The following is a 22,441-nucleotide window of genomic DNA, read 5'->3' as shown; positions in this document are numbered from 1 at the left end:
CTGCTTTTGAATATGCTATCTAGGTTGGTCATAACTTTCCTTCCAAGGAGTAAGCGTCTTTTAATTTCACGGCTGCAGTCACCATCTGCAGATTTTGGAGCCCGAAAAAATAAAGTCTGCCACTGTTTCCACTGTTTCCCCATCTATTTCCCATGAAGTGATGGGACCGGATGCCATGATCTTCATTTTCTGAATGTTGAGCTTTACACCAACTTTTTCACTCTCCACTTTCACTTTCATCAAGAGGCTTTTGAGTTCCTCTTCACTTTCTGCCATAAAGGTGGTGGTGTCATCTGCATATCTGTGGTTATTGATATTTCTCCCAGCAATCTTGATTCCAGCTTGTGCTTCTTCCAGCCCAGCGTTTCTCATGATGTACTCTGCATATAAGTTAAATAAGCAGGGTGACAATATACAGCCTTGACGTACTCCTTTCCCTATTTGGAACCAGTCTGTTGTTCCATGTCTAGTTCTAACTGTTGCTTCCTGACCTGCATACAAATTTCTCAAGAGGCAGATCAGGTGGTCTGGTATTCCCATCTCTTTCAGAATTTTCCACAGTTTATTGTGATCCACACAGTCAAAGGCTTTAGCATAGTAGCAACCACTTAATCACTCTGTGCCTGAGTTTATCTGTAAAATGGGAAAAATAATGCCTGTCTCTAGGACTATACCATAAATGTATACAAAAGAACTCTTTAATAGTTAAAGGGCCTATAGAAGTTCCAGTTGAAGAATAGAAATAAAATATAAACCACTTCAGAATTAATGAAGAACTGGGATTGCAGACCTCCCTCAGATACAGGTATAGTCTGTAGGTTACTCTTCTAACAGGGTGGTATTCAGTGTCTATGGAGCAGCCCCATCTCTGCCTCAACATTTTTATGTGAGTGGATTTAGTTAACCATGTATATACCTGTCTTCCATGGCTAACACTTTCCTTCCTATTCCAGAATGAATGCACACCCTCAGCTCAACTTCCCAGGAGGGAAACCAACTGTATGGCTTAAGAAAGAAGAAAATGAGGCGGGAACCATGTTTTTGTGCAAGGACAAGTTTTGAGATTGTTCCCTTGAGACAAGCTTGAAGCAACTGAGACTTAAATAGGATCCTGAGAGAGATGGTATCAGTGAAATATCATCTCAGTTGGTGCTCACCGTAAACCAAGCCATTCCATTGGACAGGGAGACCTACCAATGTTGTGCCAGAAGCCAGAAGCTGGATATCCACCTTCAGGGCCATTTTTGTCTATATGAGTCATAGCTGAGCTTCTGATATCATCCCAATGCTACCAGGTGGGATAGTAAGCAGGGTCACAGATAGAGACAGTAGTTATTTCAGGTCCTGGATAGGCAGTAACCTTGGAAAAAGAGTCCTTCCCATTACTTAGATCCTTTGGCATCACTCCCATTGGCAAATGCTGCCTTTCCTCAAAGCATAGATACAAAGGTATCTCATTTTGTCTTTAGTTTATAAATGGATAGGTGTCTTGAAGAACATTTAGTCATAAGAAACAGAAACCTGGACTTGCCTAGCGGCACAGTGGCTAGGAATCCACCTGCCAATGCAGGTGCCATGGGTTTGATCCTTGGTCCAGGCAGATACTACATGCTGCAGAGCAACTAAGTCCATGTGCATCAACTCCTGAGCCCACAATCTAGAGCCTGCAAGCTGCAACTACTGAGTCTGTGTGCTGCCAACTACTGAAGCTGGTGTGCCTAGAGCCTGTGCTTTGCAACGAGAAGCCACCACAATGAGAAGCCTGTGCACCACAATCAACAGTAGCCCCGCTCACCACAGCTAGGGAAAGCCTAGCAGCAACGAAGACCCAGCACAATGAAAAAAAAAATTTTTTTTTATTTTTAAACTTTATAAAAAAAATTTTTTTTAAAAAGAGTAAATCTTAAGAACTTTCATAAGAAAAAAAAATCTATTAAAAAAAAGAAACAGAAACCACTCAAATTGTCATAGATTTGGGGGGCAGGGAATAATAGTAAGTAAAGCAAGCTCTCGTGAGTTCTGGAATCAGAAATCAGAAAACCAACAGAACCCCAGTTACTGTCTCAATCTCTCTGGGGTAGGAAGCCCTCTCATCTCTGCACATTTCCTTCGTGTATGTTCCCCTGCTTTGTCACTGCTTTGTGTGCATGTGCTCATTGTTTCAGTCGTGTCCTACTCTTCGCGACCCCATGGATCATAGCCAGCCAGGCTCCTCTGTTCATAGATTTTTCCCAGCAAGAGTACTGGAGGGGGTTGCCAGGCCCTCTTCCAGGGGATCTTCCCAACCCAGGGATGGAACTCCCGTCTTTTGCACTACAGGCAGATTCTTTACCTCTGAGTCACCAGGCTTTAGGACAGCCTAAATATGGTCACTCCAACTTCAACTTTATATATGACTTCCTCCTTTTCCCAGACAAGGGAGCAAGTCTTCAAAACTAAACTATGTTCTAGCTAGAATACTATACCCAACCAAACTACCAGTTAAACACGAGGAAAGAATGAAGACAGTTCGACACACAATGACTCAAAAAAAAAAAAAAGTGCTTCAGTAAACCAAGGTGAATCAGTACAGCGGATAAAATGAGATCATCCAGGAAATGAGAAAACTAATAGGGGGAAGGGGATAAAGAAATTCTAGAATGAAAAAGGGCCCAAAAGGGTAATTGGTTGTGAAGAAAACAAATGATAGAGGGCTCGGAAAGATCTCTAGCGGGTGAAATGGAATTGACAGATCATCTTTCTGAAGGTCTATGATAGATCTGATAAAGGATTAAAGATATGGATATGGAAAACTGCCTATTTAAGATGACCATCATCTCCAAGGAAAACACTAAATTTCACAAAAGGAAACACAATGGTAGCTCACAATTTGGCTCTGTAATAAGTAACATTTACAGAATCCAAATTATGTAAAAATAAATGAAAATTTGTGATATAATGATTTTTGAAAGATGCAGAGAAGGGTAGAGGTTTAAAAGAACTATACCCTCATTTTCTATAACACAAAGTCAGTAGACAATGTCTAAACTTTATCATCAAGAAGTGGCAGTCTTAGGGCTTTGTGTAGGAATATGGTAAAACACCTCAAAGAGTTGATAACGGATAAAAGGACACTATTACTTTTTATGAAATTTCACATACTATCTTTTTGACTTTAAGAAAAATAGATCTAAAGTACACCTACCCACCCCCAAATAGAATCTACTTACAATGCAGGAGACCTGGGTTTGATCCCTGGGTTGGAAAGATCCCCTGGAGAAGGGAATGGCAACCCACTTCAGTTCCTTGCCTGGAGAATTCCATGGGCAGAGAAGCCTGGTGAGCTACAGTCCATGGGGTCACAAAGAGTCAGACACGACTGGTTGACTAACACTTCACCCCCAAATAAAAACCTATCCCAGAGCCTTTTAACAAATATTTTCATCATCACCTACAGTTACTAGTTAATCCAAATTTTCTACTTCAGCCTAAGGGAATTTGTTTTCCTCCTAGCTTCCCGGTGTCTTCCCATCTGACCTAACTAGCTTAACATTCAGCACTTTCATTCTCTCCCTTACCAAACTTTCATCTCTACTGGCTTCTGTGACTGCTTTCTGGTTTTTCTACCTTTATGGCTGTTCTTTTCTTTCCTCTGCCTGTTTCCTCCTCCCGCCTCTCAAACATGAAATTTCATTCAAGGCTCATTCCCCACTCCTTTGATCTTTTCTACTATCTCTCCCAACTTCTCACCCACCCTCGATTTAAACCTGCAACCCCTTGCAACTGACCCACAAATCAACTCTAACCTCTTTTCTAAGTTTCAATTAAAAAATCTACCCTGACAACTGACTCCTTGTTCTTGAATGCCCTACCATTTCCTCACTCAAAATCAAATCTGAGACCATATTTTTGTCCATGATTCACAGTCATAACCTTGGTTCCTCCCTTTTCCTCTTTCCCTATCTGGTCAGTAAGTACTACTAGTTCTTTCCCATATTCATTCCTTTCTTTCCAAAGGTGTTTTCCAGGTCTTCAACATCTCACAGTATAGTCTCCTAAGTGGTAAACCCCAGATCTCAAATCTGCCCATGTATTTAATACATCCCACACCTACCTCAGGGCCTGGCACCGAGCTACTGCCTAATAAATGGTCCATCGTCCCTAAACACGATCTCCACCTCTAATCCATACTGCCACCAGACATCTAAAATGCAAATTTGTACAAACTACACACCATTCAGAGTTTTGATGTCTTTTCACTGTCATGCGGCAGTGAATTAGTTTAGCCTGGCCCTGGAGGTGCTCTATGAAATTTCATTCTACTACTTATGTGAATACTGTTCTGGTTAATCTCCCTAATGGAAACTCCTCTTTTATTCATCTGAACAGACTGATTACATATCCCAGGCACAGTGCTAAGCCTTGGAGAATAGAATGGGAGTATAAGGAAGCCACTGTCCTTATAATCCAGTATCTGTGTTCTCCTAATACCCCTTAAATATTTCTATTAATACCTGTGATGGTTCTCCTCAAGATAGAAAGCCTTTCTCATCCTCTCAGCATACTTAAGTACTACAGTCAGTAAATATGGATGCTCACCAAATGTGGAAATAAGGTTCTTTTTGGAAGGTGAAATAAGGCTAAAGAGGTAACAGATAATACCAATAAACAATGTCTACCATTTACTGAGTGTTTACTGTGTGCCAGGCATTGTGCTAAGTGATATATTATTTCATTTAATCTTCATGGCCTTTTGAGGTAGGCAGTATTCTTGTCACGTGACAGGTCAAGCTCAAAGGTAATCCGTGTAAGTTCACTCAGCTAGTAAATAGTGGTAAATAAAAATCCAGATCTATTACAAAACCCAAGATTTTAACTTAGACTGAACTGCTTGATTCACTCCAGAAGATGGTTTTGAAATGAGATTTGGGGACACTCAAATCTAAGGTAACTAAGCTATTTTAGCTGTTTCTCTGGCCTTTAGAGTTCCTTCAAGGTAGGCCGATTTGCATCCCCACTGTGACACACATAGATTCTATATTTATGTACTGTTGCTTAAGTACGTCATCACCACCTCCCACAAACGTTAAAAAATACTTATGTGGGCAACTAATTATACTGAGAGGTATCCTTGGAGATCATGAAAAAGATGTCCTGAGATTATGCAAAAGGAGGTATTAATTTTCAAAACTTTCTCCTGATCCACTGATTCTCTTCTGGACTGCAGTAATGGTACTGAAACACAGAGGACACCCTGAGTTTGGCCACAGTAAATGTGTTCTCAGCTCAGGTTTCCTGAAAGAAAAGTCTGGATGATGCTGTTCACCAGCCTGGTGACCCTTCAAGGGATGTTCAGAAGAGCCTTAAGGGCCACAAGAAATGAGGGTCCTATACCTTTAACATCTTGATGCCTCTCCAGGAGTGGAAAGGAAGCCCAGAATGGGACAGTGAAACGCTCCCCAGGCCCTGGCTGTCCACAAGAAAACATAACATCAGTATGAGGGCAGAACTGGTCCAAATGGACTAGTGACTGCATACGAACTAGGGGAGGTAGATGAATCAGACTTTCCATTGGGCAGGTCACACCTACGAGGAGAGAAAGCCTGTGGGAGAGGCAAGCAAACACCCCCAACTTACTGGATGAACAAAAGGCTGTAAGTTGAGGCAACAGATGTTTGGCTACAGTGTGAAGATGAGAAAGGCAAGAAACAGACTTGGTCTGGAGGTGGGTTTTAAACAATGCAGCTCTTTAGCAAAGGATGATGGTCAGTCTGAGTACATAAAACACTTGTAGTTGAGTCCTCTGAGCATCAGTGTGAATCAGTTTTCCCTATTAGATTAAAAAAGACACTGGAATTTGCAATGATTTACCATTTCATGTCTGTATAATCAATAACTGATACAGGTTTTTGCCTCTCCTCGACATCCTTAATTTCAAGCCTATTGAGGCCTTCCTCAAATCAGTAATACTTTCCAAGCGCCACCAGAATGCAAGCTCTATAAATATGGTAAGGACTTTGTCTTTTTTACCCCAACAAAAAAACAGTATCAGGCACATAGCAGGCTCTTAATATATTTGTTTAAAGAATTTGTATGATGGGCTAGGCTTTACAAGGTGCTTCTAACCTCACAACCCTTCCAGGTAAATATTCCCTGATTACTCACCAGCAAACAGGTATAAAGAGGTTAAAGGTTGCCCCAGTGCACAGGAATTAATAAGGACCGTCTCACTCTAAAATCTGTGCTCTCAGTGATCACCTACTACATGCTAAGCAACTTCTCTCTCAACTCCATCACCACTCTCCCCATTTTGAGACTGCCTCCTCCCATTTCCAGAAACAGGACTACCTAACACTCTTACTTCAGCCCTTAACCTAAACTATCAAAAGACAACAAAGACCTAATCTGTGCTCCTTGGCAAGCATCTGCCAAACGTAAGCCTATGCCAGCTTTCAGGAGGAAACTGGTGAATATCAAGCAGTCTGACCCTTCAGACATAATTCTTTATTGAATCCAAATCCTCTCAGATGGCTATTTTATTGACAAAATTAATTTTAATTATTCACACAGATTAAAAACTTTAAAGAGGAAATTTGTTTTAGCCATTCAACCTACTAACATTTATGACTCCCAAGTTATGCTAGAGGAAAAAAAATCTCTAAGCTCTTTTCCTTTTTCTAGTCAGGTGAAGAGAATGAACTTTGATAGTTCATTCCTTTCATCCCTCTCTCCCAACTCAATACTCAGCAGAATTATGGATGTGGTAGTGTTCAGTAAAACAAAAACACACATTTTCTCAGACCCAGAGAAATGACATAGGTCAAGTTACTATGCATACATGTGACAAAAATGAGGGAACTTTCCTGGATCTCTATGCCTCTCTCAGTTCATGAAGCTAATTTCAGTAAGTGTCTCTGTCCTTTCACTGTGCATTCATTGCCATCCATGGAAAACCTACCTTGAAATTGAATGGCGTCTATTCCTTCTTTGATTGTCCTACTTTCCAGCAAGGAGAGATCAAAGGTAGGCTTCTTCCCCACTTCCATCTGGATCATGCAGATTTCATAAGATTACAATTACAACTTTAAGCAGTAAGACACAACACATGTAAGACTTTCTTCCCTCCTTTCCTTGTCCATTCCCTCCAGTCATAAGGGTCTATCAAACACACATCCTAGCATAAAGTACATCAGGTATTTTGTTGCTATTCTTAAGTTTGTAGCATAATACAAATCTTCCTTTTTCTTTCTACAGCTTTGTAAGCTTTGTGCCAGAAGAAATTTTTTAAAAAGCTACAGCAAGAGAAAACTGACTTTCTTTAGCTGGGTATCTTTCACATCACAGTATACAGAGAAGGAAATAACAGGGAACAGGTGAAGAGAGGCTAAATATGCCAAGAATATGGGAAATATAAGATGGGCAAGTAAATGTATTCCTTCACCTCCCCTCCTCACTGCCAGAACAAACCTAATTTTTTTCCTACCTCAGTCACCAGTAAACAGTGCAGTTCTCACAAAAGCAGTTGGTATACAGTTCTCATTCAAATACTGGCTAAGTATCTTGTGTTTTTGTACCCTGGAAGAACTTTTCCTCTATGTCCTCCGAACAAAGTCAAATAAAGAAGCAAGTCAAACAAAATGAGAACACCAATGTTTCTGGAAGACATTTTATTTGACACGGTTAAGGGAAAGTAGATGAGACAAGCAAACATAGTTAGGATAGGGGAAGAACGCCAGACCCAGTAACTGACTTGGCAGAAAATGAGGAAACAAAGAGACCTTGGTGTTGAACAGCATCCACGTAGTAGTACTGGAGGAAGAGGAAGGTTTATTTGTGTAGACTAGGTGCACCACAGATCCTAACTGTCCAGCTTCAATGAAATACTTGTCAACCTCTCTGATCATTTCTCTCTTTTTAAATAAACATCAAAGCAGTATTTGCAGCCTTTTCTTTTCTCCCTAAGTTCACAGATCCTTTTGTCTCTCTTTGGACAGATAACCTCTTATCATAGTTAAGCAGAGAGGTGGGGGCAGGATATTCCTGAAAGGAGGAACTATATGAATAAAGAGGTGGGAACACAATTCAACCAGGGCTAAATGGCAAACCATCAAGGGGAAACAGACACCTTACCTGTGATCCTTGGCCAGGACCTGCAAAATGTGGGAGCTAAAGTTTATAGGAACAGAGGGAGAAAGGCTGAAAACAGATGGGTTAAGACCTTTATTAGTGATAGCATTGAACCTCAAACTAAGGATTTTGGATTTTGTTGTCTTATGGAGGTAAAAAGACTAGGCATGAAGTAAAAAGGCCTTAATTCAAATTCTGACTCTGCAACATACAGGCTACATGTCTACGTGTCCTTGGGCAAATGAAGTTTTGAGATACTATTTCTATCTATTTCTATCTACTTATCTGTAATATGGCATATTTCCTACTTTATCTTCTGTTTCCATAGGATTCCTCTGAGAATCAAATGAGATTCTGGATTTTAAACCCAGAACCATTGGAATTCTGACTAAAGTCTCCAAAACTTTCTCCACTATAGTACACTCACTTTAATCTTTATTGACCTGTTTTATGTACTAGTGCTGTTCTTTTTACTGTATTTTAAGTTTACATGAGTGGAGATGTCTTTTATTTTTTTACTATTCAAAGACTCTTCTGAAACTACTCCATATTATACAATTGCTGGAAGTCTCACAAAGAAGCCATATCCAACTACAGAAAAAGTTTTTATCCATTGTGCTGTGCTAATTATAGCCTACATTAAAAAAAAGTCTGCAGAAAGGACACATGATTACTGGCCAAGTTTATCAAGACATTCAAGAGCATTAGACTACTAACTCTGACTTGAACTAAGCAGAATAAATAAACCCAACAGTAAGTCAGGGGTCCCACTTCTAAAGAATTTATTTATTCAGCTTATTTCAAGACAGTTAAACAGAAATTTGAAACACTTATGTCTTGACTTTCAAAGTGTATTAATTCCACTGATTTCAAATAAGCCTATAAATTTCCATGCATGAATAAGTACTCTTCTGGACACACATCTAAACTTCAATCTATATGAGTGATTCATAATCCAAGGAATTTGAACCTCTGTAAGGCCATGCAGTTACATAAGAAATCTGTATAAGTATTATCTCTAATATATCTTACAAATAAGTAATACTTCTCTTCAACTGGATGTAGATTCTTGTGTGACTAATAAAGACAAATTGATTTAAAAGCATTACTAAAAGCATAGCAGCTTTTTGCTGTGTGTTCCAGCAAGATACTAAAACTACAATTATAATCTTGTTGGGAGGGAATCTAATAATTTTTGGACCTCAAAAATGATACATCTTATTAGAAAAAGAATCATAAGCTTACATTTCATGATTTATAGATATTAAGTGTTTCAGGTGAAAGAGGAAAGGTAGCATATAGACTTCACTTCTGGGAACACCTTAAGTGTAATTCGGCAAAACACAAAGTTTATATGTAAAAAATGTGAAACTTGAATGCCTATAATTCCACTTATCTGGCAGGTATATAAGACATTAAAACCTCAATAGTGTCCACTGGATAAGACGTTTTAATCCTCTCTTGATCCTGGAAAAGATCTCTGGTTGTACACTTTGTATTCTATACATTCTATTTTAAAACCCATGGCACAGCCTGCTGGGATGCTGACATTACTGCAATCTACAATTCCCCGCCCCCAATAGGATGGACACCTGTGATATGTTTACCTCAGTGTTCCCCAACCTTTTTGGCACAAGGGACTAGTTTCATGGAAGATAATTTTTCTACAGATAAGGCTGGGGAGATGGTTTCAGGATGACTCAAGAGCAGTACAATTTATTATGCCTCCACTGATCTGACAGGAGGCGGAGCTCAGATGGTTATGTGAGGGGGACTGATTGTAAATACAGAGAAAGCTTCACTTGTTCGCCTGACACTCACCTCCTGTTGTGTGGCACAGTTCCTAACAGGCCACAGACCAGTACTGGTCCATGGCCCAGGGGTTTAGAACCCCTGGTATACCCCACCAAATCCTTCCCCCAACTCCCTACATCAGAACTTATGCTAGATTCATTCTGGAAACTTATAGTAAGAGTACTCTCTCCTGCTAGTACCCTCAAACTCCCCAATCTCCACTGGTAAATTTCTGCAAACTGCACCTTTATCTTCCTACTTCTCTACCACAGAGACCAACGGGATTTCCCCTAACAATCAAATATCTATTCATCAGCCCTGCTCCTTTTCCTAAATCTGTCTTCCTTCACAGATGTCAGTGGCCTTCCTAGATCAGCTCTAAAAATCAACTCTGAGGTGGTGTCTCTCACTTCTCCAAACCCCAGAGGCTGTTTTGTTATCGTTTAAAACAGACACACTATGATCCCCTCCTGATTAGTTTTTGTTAAGTTCTGATAAACCTGTATTCCTTGAGAAACAGCACTTGGACACCAAGAAGAATGAAACTGAAGCACACAGAAGGTCATGTGAGAAGTCAATTTGTCATCAATCATTTATCAAGAAAGAAATTTTAAAAACAAGACAAATGTGTTAGAGTTCACCTAATTATAATACAGGAAAAACAGATAATGAACACCCTTTCCTCAAAGCCATTTATTCTCAACCTTCAAAAATGATAACCAGACTTTTAGCTCTAGTGAAACCCTTTGCCACATACCACATAACAGGATGCCTGCCCAAGCCAACAGTGCCCCAAAATATAGAAGTATAGAGACACATGGGCCTAAGGCAGGTACCATGAGGGAATCAGACTATGAGGCTCCAGCCCTCTGCTGTACCCCTGCTCACTTTATCTATTTCAGTGCCCACCAAATCCCTTCTTCCTCCAGAGTGAAATGTGCATATATGCATGTGCCTATGGACACACACACACAAATGTTCAATATAAAGACATAAACAAGGAATTTTTCTAATAATTATTTAATCCAAGTGAGACTTGGGGGGGAAACAAATTCTTCTCACCAAATCTTCCAACTTGAGAAGTAACTATCGGACCAGACAGAGTACTGCTTAAGGAAAACACTTAACAAGTATTTGCTCATTTGTTATGTAGCAAATGTTCACAACTAAGGAAGCTATTTGGACTCTCCAGGTTTCCCAACTCTTCAGAGAACTGGCAATAAGAGGAATTTTGAGGGAAAATTAATTGTGAATACCAGGATTAGTCCTTCTCTCTGTTGAAGATAACAGTTAAATGTTCATCACTTTGCCCTGCCCACCCAACTGCCTAGTTCTAATTCATCTGGAAACTACCCGAGAAGCAATAATCACTCGGAGGCCAGCATGGAGCTGACCTACATAACCTCTCAACTTTCACGTCTACCAATCTCTAGGAAGTCTCTCCTAATTATGTGCGAACAAAATTATTTCCCTTATTTCAAATTATAATGAAAAAAGATTAAGAAGAAAAAGACATTTTATGAATGAGAAAAAAATCTGCTTATCTCTGCATGGAACTCAAAGGGTAGGCCATTTAGTACAAACGTAAAGGCCTCAAAGTCTAATGACTAAGATTTGAAATTGCAACTTTCTTCTACTTGCTTTGATAATGAGTGAAAGCTGAATCGTCTCTCCTAGTAAGGCTGACTCCTAGTAAGGCTCCAGTTTCCTGAGTCTGTAAACCTTCAGGCTGTAAAGGAATGAACACCTGAAAAGTCTGGGTTATGGAGACTTCTGCTTTGGGCACTGTATCAAACTGTGTTTGGATCCATAATCATGTGGCCCACTTCTTTATAATAAATCTCTATATACATGTACACACAACCTTATGGTTCAGCTTCTCTCAGTTCAGTTCAGTTCAGTCGCTCAGTCTTGTCTGACTCTTTGCAACCCCATGAATCGCACCACGCCAGGCCTCCCTGTCCATCACCAATTCCCGGAGTTCACTCAGACTCACATCCATCAAGTCAGTGATGCCATCCAGCCATCTCATCCTCTGTCGTCCCCTTCTCCTCCTGCCCCCAATCCCTCCCAGCATCAGAGTCTTTTCCAATGAGTCAACTCTTCACATGAGGTGGCCAAAGTACTGGAGTTTCAGCTTTAGCATCATTCCTTCCAATGAACACCCAGGACTGGTCTCCTTTAGGGTGGACTGGTTGGATCTCCTTGCAGTCCAAGGGACTCTCAAGAGTCTTCTCCAACACCACAGTTCAAAAGCATCAATTCTTCAGCACTCAGCCTTCTTCACAGTCCAACTCTCACATCCATACACGACCACTGGAAAAACCATAGCCTTGACTAGACGAACCCTTGTTAGCAAAGTAATGTCTCTGTTTTTGAACATGCTATCTAGGTTGGTCATAACTTTCCTTCCAAGGAGTAAGCGTCTTTTAATTTCATGGCTGCAGTCACCATCTGCAGTGATTTTGGAGCCCAGAAAAATAAAGTCTGACACTGTTTCCACTGTTTCCCCATCTATTTCCCATGAAGTGATGGGACCAGATGCCATGATCTTCGTTTTCTGAATATTGAGCTTTAAGCCAACTTTTTCACTCTCCTCTTTCACTTTCTTTTTTGTCATGCAAAATTTATCATCTTTATTCCAATGCACACACTCAAAAATCTATTTAAGTGACAGTATTAAATGGATTTTCACTTTCACTTTCATCAAGAGGCTTTTGAGTTCCTCTTCACTTTCTGCCATAAGGGTGGTGTCATCTGCATATCTGAGGTTATTGGTATTTCTCAAGGCAATCTTGATTCCAGCTTGTGCTTCTTCTAGCCCAGCGTTTCTCATGATGTACTCTGCATAAAAGTTAAATAAGCAGGGTGACACTATACAGCCTTGACGTACTCCTTTTCCTATCTGGAACCAGTCTGTTGTTCCATGTCCAGTTCTAACTGTTGCTTCCTGACCTGCATACAGATTTCTCAAGAGGCAGATCAGGTGGTCTGGTATTCCCATCTCTTTCAGAATTTTCTACAGTTTATTGTGATCCACACAGTCAAAGGTTTTGGCATAGTCAATAAACCAGAAATAGATGTTTTTCTGGAACTCTCTTGCTTCTTCCATGATCCAGTGGATGTTGGCAATTTGATCTCTGGTTCCTCTGCCTTTTCTAAAACCAGCTTGAACATCAGGAAGTTTGCGGTTCATGTTATTGCTGAAGCCTGGCTTGGAGAATTGTGAGCATTACTTTACTAGCATAACCCTAAAACACTCCTTACCTAAATTAACCTGGAAGTCTGAGATATTTCCTATTCTTTGAAGAAACACTACAGATTCATTAAGTAGGAGGGGTCTTGGAAACAGCAAAAAGATTTATCTCCTTTATCTAAAAGAATTTTTAAAAAGTGAAGGAAATTTCAGATAGGTTAAGATTGATGCTCTCTGCTATTCTTATATTGAAAAGTTAAATCCTTATCCAGCACTTTGTTTGCATACCTTTGTAAAGCCACTCAAGAGTCTTTCTGGTTGTCTAGTTTAGATTAGTTCAGTCGCTCAGTCATGTCTGACTCTTTGTGATCCCATGCACTGCAGCATGCCAGGCTCCCCTGTCCATCACCAACTCCTGGAGCTTGCCCAAACTCATGTCCATCGAGTTGGTGGTGCCATCCAACCATCTCATCCTCTGTCGTCCCCTTCTCCTCCTGCCTTCAATTTTTCCCAGAATCAGGTCTTTTCCAATGAGTCAGTTCTTTGCATCAGGTGGCCAAAGTATTGCAGCTTCAGCATCAGCCCTTCCAATGAATATTCAGGACTGATTTCCTTGAGGACTAATTGGATCTCCTTGCAGTCCAAGGGACTCTCAAGAGTCTTCTCCAACACAACAGTTCAAAAGCATCAATTCTTCACTCAGCTTTCTTTATAGTCCAACTCTCACATCCATACATGACTACTGGAAAAACCATAGCTCTGACAAGACAGATCTTTGTTGACAAAGTAATGTCTCTGCTTTTTAATATGCAGTCTAGGTTGGTGATAGCTTTTCTTCCAAGGAGCAAGCAACTTTTAATTTCATGGCTGCAGTCACCATCTGCAGAGATTTTGGAGCCTAAGAAAATAAAGTCTCTCACTGTTTCCATTGTTTCCCCATCTATTTGCCACGAAGTGATGGGACTGGATATCATGATCTTAGTTTTCTGAATACTGAGTTTTAAGCCACCTTTTTCACTCTCCTCTTTCACTTTCATCAAAAGGCTCTTTAGTTCTTCTTAAATTTCTGCCATAAGGGTGGTGTCATCTGCATATCTGAGGCTACTGATATTTCTCCCAGCAATCTTGATTCCAGCTTGTGCTTCATCCAGCCCAGAGTTTCTCATGATGCACTCTGCATAGAAGTTAAATAAGCAGGGTGACAATATACAGCCTTGAAGTATTCCTTTGCCGATTTGGAACCAGTCTGTTGTGCCATGTCTGGTTCTAACTGTTGCTTCTTTACTTGCATACAGATTTCTTAGGCGGCAGGTAAGGTGGTCTGTTATTCCCATCTCTTGAAGAATTTTCTACAGTTTGTTATGATCCACACTGTCAAAGGCTTTGGCATTGTCAATTAAACAGAAGTAGATGTTTTTCTGGAAATCTCTTGCTTTTTCTGTGATCCAAATGATGTTGGCAATTTGATCTCTGGCTCCTCTGCCTTTTCTAAATCCAGCTTGAACACCTGGAAGTTCATGGTTCACGTACTGTTGAAGTCTGGCTTGGAGAATTTTGAGCATTACTTTGCTAACGTGTGAGGTGAGTGCAATTTGCGGTACTTTGAATATTTGATTGTGCAGTAGTTTGAACATTCTTTGGCATTGCCTTTCTTTGGGACTGGAATGAAAACTGACCTTTTCCAGTCCTGTGGCCACTGCTGAGTTTTCCAAACCTGCTGCCATAATGAGTGCAGCACCTTAACAGCATCATCATTTAACTGGCATCATTTTAGTTCTCTAGTTGTAAGTAAAAATACACCTTCCTGTCCTGGCATCAGTTCACTTCAGTTCAGTCACTCAGTTGTGTCCAACTCTTTGCGACCCCATGAACCACAGCATGCCAGGCCTCCCTGTCCATCACCAACTCCCGGAGTCCACCCAAACCCATGTCCACTGTGTCAGTGATGCCATCCAACCATCTCATCCTCTGTCATCCCCTTCTCCTTTTGCCCTCAATCTTTCCCAGCACCAGGGTCTTTTCAAATGAGTCAGCTCTCCGCATCAGGTGGCCAAAGTACTAGAGTTTCAGCTTCAACATCAGTCCCTCCAATGAACACCCAGGACTGATCTCCTTTAGGATGGACTGGTTGGATCTCCTTGCAGTCCAAGGGACTCTCAAGAGTCTTCTCCAACACCACAGTTCAAAAGCATCAATTCTTCTGTGCTCAGCTTTCTTCACAGTCCAACTCTCACATCCATACATGACTACTGGAAAAACCATAGCCTTGACTAGACGGACCTTTGTTGGCAAAGTAATGTCTCTGCTTTTGAATATGCTGTCAAGGTTGGTCATAACTTTCTTTCCAAGGAGCAAGCATCTTTTAATTTCATGGCTGCAATCACCATCTAACAGTGATTCTGGAGCCCAGAAAAATAAAGTCAGCCACTGTTTCCACTGTTTCCCCATCTATTCCCCATGAAGTGATGGGACTGAATGCCATGATCTTAGTTTTCTGATTGTTGAGCTTTAAGCCAACTTTTTCACTCTTCTCTTTCACTTTCATCAAGAGGTTTTTTAGTTCCTCTTCACTTTCTGCCGTAAGAGTGGTGTCATCTGCAATCTGAGGTTATTGATATTTCTCCACGATCCTGATTCCAGCTTGTGCTTCATCCAGCCCAGAGTTTCTCATGATGCACTCTGCATAGAAGTTAAATAAGCAGGGTGACAATATACAGCCTTGACGTACTCCTTTTCCTATTTGGAACCAGCCTGTTGTTCCATGTCCAGTTCTAACTGTTGCTTCTTGACCCGCATACAGATTTCTCAAGAGGCAGCTCAGGTGGTCTGGTATTCCCATCTCTTTCAGAATTTTCCACAGTTTATTGTGATCCACACAGTCAAAGGCTTTGGCATAGTCAATAAAACAGAAATAGATGTTTTTTTGGAACTTTCTTGCTTTTTCAGTGATCTAGTGGATGTTGGCAATTTGATCTCTGGTTCCTCTGCCTTTTCTAAATCCAGCTTGAACACCTGGAAGTTCACGGTTCACGTATTGCTGAAGCCTGGCTTGGAGAATTTTGAGCATTACTTTACTAGCGTGTGAGATGAGTGCAATTGTGTGGTAGTTTGAGCATTCTTTGCCATTACCTTTCTTTGGGATTGGAATGAAAACCGACCTTTTTCAGTCCTGTGGCCACTGCTGAGTTTTCCAAATTTGCTGGCATATTGAGTGCAGCACTTTCACAGCATCATCTTTTAGGGTTTGAAATAGCTCAACTGGAATTCCATCACCTCCACTAGCTTTTTTCGTAGTGATGCTTCCTAAGGCCCACCTGACTTCACATTCCAGGATGTCCAGCTCTAGGTGAATGTGAGTAATCACACCTTTGTGATTATCTGGGTCGTGAACATCTTTTTTGTACAGTTCTGTGTATTCTTGCCACCTCTTCTTAATGTCTTCTGCTTCTGTTAGGTCCCTACCATTTCTGTCCTGGCATATCCAGATAATAACAAAACTTCCAGGCTAACATCATTTTTTGAGACAGCTGATACTGTCAATATTGTTTTACTTGAAAACCACAACATGTTCCAACTTCAGTTGAGCCCATCTCAATGGCCGTTCACAATATACCTCTTATGTCCCCTCAGACTCATCATCTCTCCCCATTCAAAGCCAATGTATATCTCTGGGTTACATTTCAATAACCATAGTAAACAGTTCACATTCTCCAAAAACACTCTCTCTACAGAGGTATAACATAAGAAGCTTATGAGAAAACATCTCATTCTCTCTGGGGCAAACCTGAATCATACCTTATGGTCACAACTTTTAGAGGCAAGCTATTAATTCAGCATTAAATTCTCCCACTTTCTCTCTTCCCTCCCCTATTCCTCTATCCTCTACTAAATTACAAAGATATCTCTAACCCCACCCCTCATGCCCAAAACCAGTGTGTGACAGACTCCTAGCCAAGAAAGAGACTCACCAAAGACTCATCTTCTTGTTTTGATCATTCCAACCATGAAGGGCTGATTAGACCACACCAATGGTGCCCCTCTTGTCCCCATTTTTGGTGCACCAACTGTGGTTACATGTTCCCATCATTTATTTTTAAGACTTTGAAGTTCCAACAACATTCTTAAGCTTCTCCGTTTATTCAAACACTTAAATGCACCAAAGAGCATCTGCATGTACATGGGACACAGGCTGAAAAAAGAAGGCCTATCTCTCCTAGGCCAAGCTGTTTCAGCATCATCACAAAAATCAACATGACTCCAAGTATAGCCAGAACGAAGCAAACAAAAAGGTTTCAGAGATGATAAATGAACTTTAAAAATTAAAATGAAACAACATAAAGTCTCAATTCCTGAAGACCAATGAATTATTAAAAAAACATGAATCAGCTGTAAAAGCAGTAATAAAATAATCCTATTTCTGTGAAGGAAATTACTTTAAGGTCCCCAGGATAAACAATGAGCTGAGACTCACTAAAAAACCTTAGAACCAGAGATTTCAAACATCTCTCTTTTGTGCCTTTATCCTGCCCAACTTATTCCCAAAAAGGAACCAGAATCAGATTCCTACCAACATAAGACTCTTAAGATATGTCATTTGTCATGTTGGTTTCTGCAGAAGCTGCATCTTACGAAGTAGTCTTTAAAAATAAAAATGAGAAAACCAAAGAGTACAATCAGAGGCCCTCCCACTGTAACTTTGTTTTGATTTGCTCTCTAAAGATTTAAGAAAAAAAAAATCATTAGTCTCAGATTCCTGATTTAATATGACCTCACTCCATGGCTAACGTGGCCAAGAGTAGATGTTTCTGTACAATTAAAACAGAAGCACTTTATCAGCAGGACTTTACGGCTCTGGTTCCACTGTATTTACTATAAAGTACACTAACGATGGTGGAGGTTGAAGAAAGAGGTGAAAACAACTGTCACAAGGTAACATAACAGACAGCATGACCCTAGGTAGACTTTAAGGAACCAATTCTATTCTGGCAGGGGAAACCCACATAATTAACCAATTCTATTCTGGCAAGGGAAACCCACATAATTAAGTTTCACACTTACAAAATTTTATCACTCTGAATTCAGGAATAAGAGGCATTTGGTTCTAGATATAATTCCATCTGTAGACACTAACTTTAAATTTAGAGAAGAAAAACACTCAGTGAATTAATATTATAAGTTGGGGTTTCTTAAGTGATTCCTAAATCCACCTACTATTTTTTTTGCATTGATACAATTAATAGCTGTGATAGGAGGTCTACCATAGCCCTGGCTCAGACGTGGTCTTTAGTTTCAGAAAGTCCATCGGTCATGTAGCTGGCTGTCACTGCTAAATCTGTTGCTTGCAGAAGCCCCGGATCTCTGTGTTTGCTGAGTAGAGTCCTCACCATTTAAGCTCTTCCTACATACAGGACATGCGTCATGCTGAAACAGAAAGATATAAGTCCACGTGAACATGCCTGACCTGAGAAGCTGGAAGAACTAACTAAACACTTAAGAAACCCTGACAGTTAGCAGGTAGATAAACAAAAAGGGCATGCATTCTCACAGAGTACCCGCTGGGCTTCAAGTGTAACCCCAGGACATCTCCCAAATAGAACTTTTAACAGAACTGACAAAGAATTCAAGGCAGCAACTTAACAATAGCTAACACATACTATCAAACAGAACTAACTAGAAACAATGACCTGAGATGGTCTAGAGAAGGGGTCAGCAAACTTGCTCTGTTAAAGAAAAAATAGTAAATATTTCAGACTCTGCAGGCCATACCACCAATGTTTCAACTACTTAACTCTGCTAAGGGAGCAAAAAAGTAGCCATAGACCATCTGTAAACAAATGAGCATAGCTGTGTTTCAATGGAACTTCATTTACAAAAATAGGTGCCAGTCCACAGAGACCTATAGGCTGTAGTTTGCTAACCCCTGGTCAGAGAAGTTCTGAACAGATTAATAATCTAAAACACAGTAATGTTGCTACTAGGAGTTAGCCAGAAACTAAAATCTGATTTGCTTGGCTCTCCACTAACTGTTAATTATGCCCTTACTGATCCCCCCCAAGACATGACTGCCACAGGGGCCCCATCACAGATGAGAGCTGTCTGTACTTACGAGTTCTAACCACGGCACAATACAACTGCTGTGAAAGTAGTGGTTGCAGGGTAACTGCCGGACTTCCTCCTCAACTGTGTAATCCTCTTTGCATACTGGACACTCTAAGCCCTTATCTGTTAGAGGAGGAAATGCCTTTTAAAATAAGCAAAAAGAAGGGGAAAAAACCTAGCCTAATGTCTTTACCAACCAAAAGGATACAAAGAAAATACAAAGTGCATCTAGGGTGGAGGCAGAGAAGCAGCAGAATTTTACTTCAAAAGGGGGACAGAGGTGGTAATAGCCAAGGATATGAAAAGGACTGATGAATGGGCCCATTCCAATAAGGTCCAGACAGCAACTCTACGAGGTCTATTTTTCAACATAAAGAGTTGGAAGAACTGGGGCTTAGATTACCTGTTAAGTAAAACAGGAAAAACATCTTCTCAAATGTGTGAAAGCCTCCTGGCAGTTTCTACTTAGAAAACACTGGCAATCTGTCCACCACGACCAAAGGACTCATCTTGACAATCTTAGCAGTTCTCATTCAGTGCGTCAAGCCACTTTCACTCTACTACTTTCGACATTACACATCCTATTTCATCATGGTTACCCTAAAGCCTTTTTAACAAGTTGTTTATTAAAAGTTGTACCAAGAGGTGCTGCTACAGAACTGCAAGGCCCAAGGGTAAATCAGGCTCCAAGTCCAGAGACTGGAAACCTTCTTCTGAGAGATAATGGCTACAAACTGAACTAGGATTACCAAGCTGCAAATTCCAAGTTTCCCAAGTTTGGCTAATAACACCAGCTAGTCTATCTCTCCGGAGAAGGCAATGGCATCCAACTCCAGTACTCTTGTCTGGAAAATCCCATGGACGGAGGAGCCTGGTAGGCTGCAGTCCATGGGGTCGCGAAGAGTCGGATACGACCGAGCAACTTCACTTTCACTTTTCACTTTCATGCATTGGAGAAAGAAATGGCAACCCACTCCAGTGTTCTTGCCTGGAGAATCCCAGGGACGGGGAGCCTGGTGGGCTGCCGTCTATGGGGTCACACAGGGTCGGACACGACTGCCGTGACTTAGCAGCAGCAGCAGCAGCAGTCTCTCTCTCCAGCAGCCGGGGTATGTATGCTACATGCTCCACAGTATTCACAGCATTTGGAGTAAAATACCACTTAAAAGATTCACTCCCTCCTCTCTACTCCCACAATGTTTGCCCTAATTTCAGCGTTTACTTCTCATGCCTGCTGCTGCTGCTGCTAAGACGTTCCAGTCGTGTCTGACTCTGTGCAATCCCATAAGATGGCAGCCCACCAGGCTCCCCCGTCCACGGAATTCTCCAGGCAAGAACACTAGAGTGGATCGACCCCATGGACTGCAGCCCACCAGGCTCCCCCAGCCATGGAATTCTCTAGGCAAGAACACTAGAGTGGGTTGCCATTTCCTTCTCATGCCTAGTTTACTGCAATAGCCTCTTAGGTAACAACCCTGACTCCAGGCCTGCCAAATATATCCTATACTTTGCTACCAGTTGGTTTTCCCTAATACCAGCTCCACAGCAATCCCCAGCTCATCTTTTCTTGGATTCTCAGTTGGGATCCCCAAGAGCAACAGATTCAAAATTAAAAACATCACATCACCTCCTTATCCAAACCAGGGCCTGCTCATAATTCTTCCATTCCCTGATGATGTCAGCACCACCTCTGTAGTTACAGAGTTGCAAAACTTTAGAATCATCTTTCCCCCTTTCCCCTCCTTATCTTATGCAATGATGAAAGTCTTTCTTCAAAAATTATCTGAGTCTACCCTTTCCTTTGTAGCACTGCCATCACCTGAACCCCATCAGAATGCTGCAATAGCCCATTAAGAATATTTCTGCTCCTTCCCTCTTCCAATCTATTTTAGATACTATCCTCCAAACTAATCTTCCCTAAAGATCACTCAGATTCCCTCATTCCTCCAGTTAGGGACCTACAGAATTTACCTACTACCTAAAACATCCAGCCCTAACTCCTCTGCCAGTTTCAGGGTCCTCTGCAGTAAGGACCTATCCAGTCATACCTATCCAATTATACCTCCGATTCAAACATACCTCCCATCACTCCACAAATTAGATTCTATTTCAGATCTAATGAGGTTACACTCCTTATACCTAATGCAGACTCCACGTTCATACTGACATTCTTCATTGGTTCATACTTTGCCATAAACAGAATAATGTCTCTAAGATGGCCCATCCTGTCTTTTAAAATCTTCTGACTCTCTAAAGTAGAATTCATGGGGAAAGAAACTCCAAGTCCAAACTAATGCCCCTCAATACTAATTTTTTTTCATGCTTATAAATAAAATAATATCTATGTCTAATGTACCTAAATATAGGGTAGATGTGAAACAAATTCCTAGCCTCCTATTTTTTCTCTTCCTTTTCCCCTAGAGTATCATTTGCTCAAGTACTTTTTATAATAACGTCTAATCATTTGGTGAGTTTTGCTTCCTCTAGTAAGTTCTTCAAGAAATCAAGTTTTATATACCTTTGCACTTCTTTATTTCCTGCATAGCAGCTAGAAAAATAGCATGGTAATTGCTCAGGAATTACCTGGTGACTAACCCTAATGAAGGGATAGGTACCTTTTATATCTGGCACACAGGTAGGAACTTTAGGAGTCCTACAGTTTCATGGAAGATTTTTAATATAGTACATGGCTCAGATTCTGAACAGAGATAATAAAACGACAACACACATATGAAAATGAACCTACCAACTTGTTCCTGAGTTACTGTCACTGTTGGAAGAGATGTGATCTTTTCCTTGTCAGCTGGGGGAGGCCCTGTATTTTCCAGTTGTCCTAAAAGCTACAAAAAAAAAAAAAAAAGGCAAAGAAGAAGTGGCAGACATCGAACTATCCCTAGGAGGGTGCTGCTCCATCTGAGAACAGTGCAGACATGAGAAATGTTAGTTGCTTTTGCTTCCACAAGGCTCTGAGAGGCTTGGGTTTGCCCTTTCCTGCTGCCAGAATAATTGCTTTACAATTTCAGAGTGACATTAGTATAAGCCTACAGACAGATCCATCATTGCAAGGCTCACCTCTGGGCATAAAGCAACTTTGGAGGCAGCAAAAGGGTTGTGATGTCACAAATAAAACTACACCTTAACAGAAAGTGATACTTAACCAGTTCAAAAACTTCATTTTGCTGAAAGAAAGAAAAAGATGAGAGTATGGAAAGTAGCATAAGGTAAGCCAAGAAATAGGTAAATTAC

The 22,441-nt window shown here is 40.8% G+C and overlaps 2 protein-coding genes across 3 annotated transcripts in view; one reads left to right on the top strand and one right to left on the bottom strand.

Annotated features, from left to right (window-relative positions):
• Window positions 1-924: 924 nt before the first annotated feature.
• CD160 (CD160 molecule) lies at window positions 925-5,552 on the top strand. Its single transcript, XM_061413146.1, is given in 3 exon segments — window positions 925-1,262; window positions 5,163-5,284; window positions 5,287-5,552. Coding segments are annotated over 3 exon segments (531 nt in total). The 5' UTR covers window positions 925-954; the 3' UTR covers window positions 5,388-5,552.
• A 2,065-nt stretch (window positions 5,553-7,617) lies between these two features.
• Window positions 7,618-22,441, bottom strand: part of RNF115 (ring finger protein 115) — a 75,916-nt gene continuing 61,092 nt past the window's right edge. For both annotated transcript variants that reach the window (XM_061408733.1, XM_061408738.1), the window contains exons 7-9: window positions 21,942-22,035; window positions 19,203-19,318; window positions 7,618-18,517 (exon numbers count right to left, since the gene is read on the bottom strand). In XM_061408733.1, coding sequence (XP_061264717.1) covers window positions 18,386-18,517; window positions 19,203-19,318; window positions 21,942-22,035 — 342 coding nt within the window. In that variant the 3' untranslated portion in view covers window positions 7,618-18,385. The remainder of the gene's footprint in view (window positions 18,518-19,202; window positions 19,319-21,941; window positions 22,036-22,441) is intronic.

The sequence above is a fragment of the Bos javanicus genome, chromosome 3 (genome assembly GCF_032452875.1).
Source record: "Bos javanicus breed banteng chromosome 3, ARS-OSU_banteng_1.0, whole genome shotgun sequence".
Taxonomy (NCBI): domain Eukaryota; kingdom Metazoa; phylum Chordata; class Mammalia; order Artiodactyla; family Bovidae; genus Bos; species Bos javanicus.
Note: the sequence above shows the minus strand (reverse complement) of the source record. Positions and strands in the feature narration are given on the sequence as shown.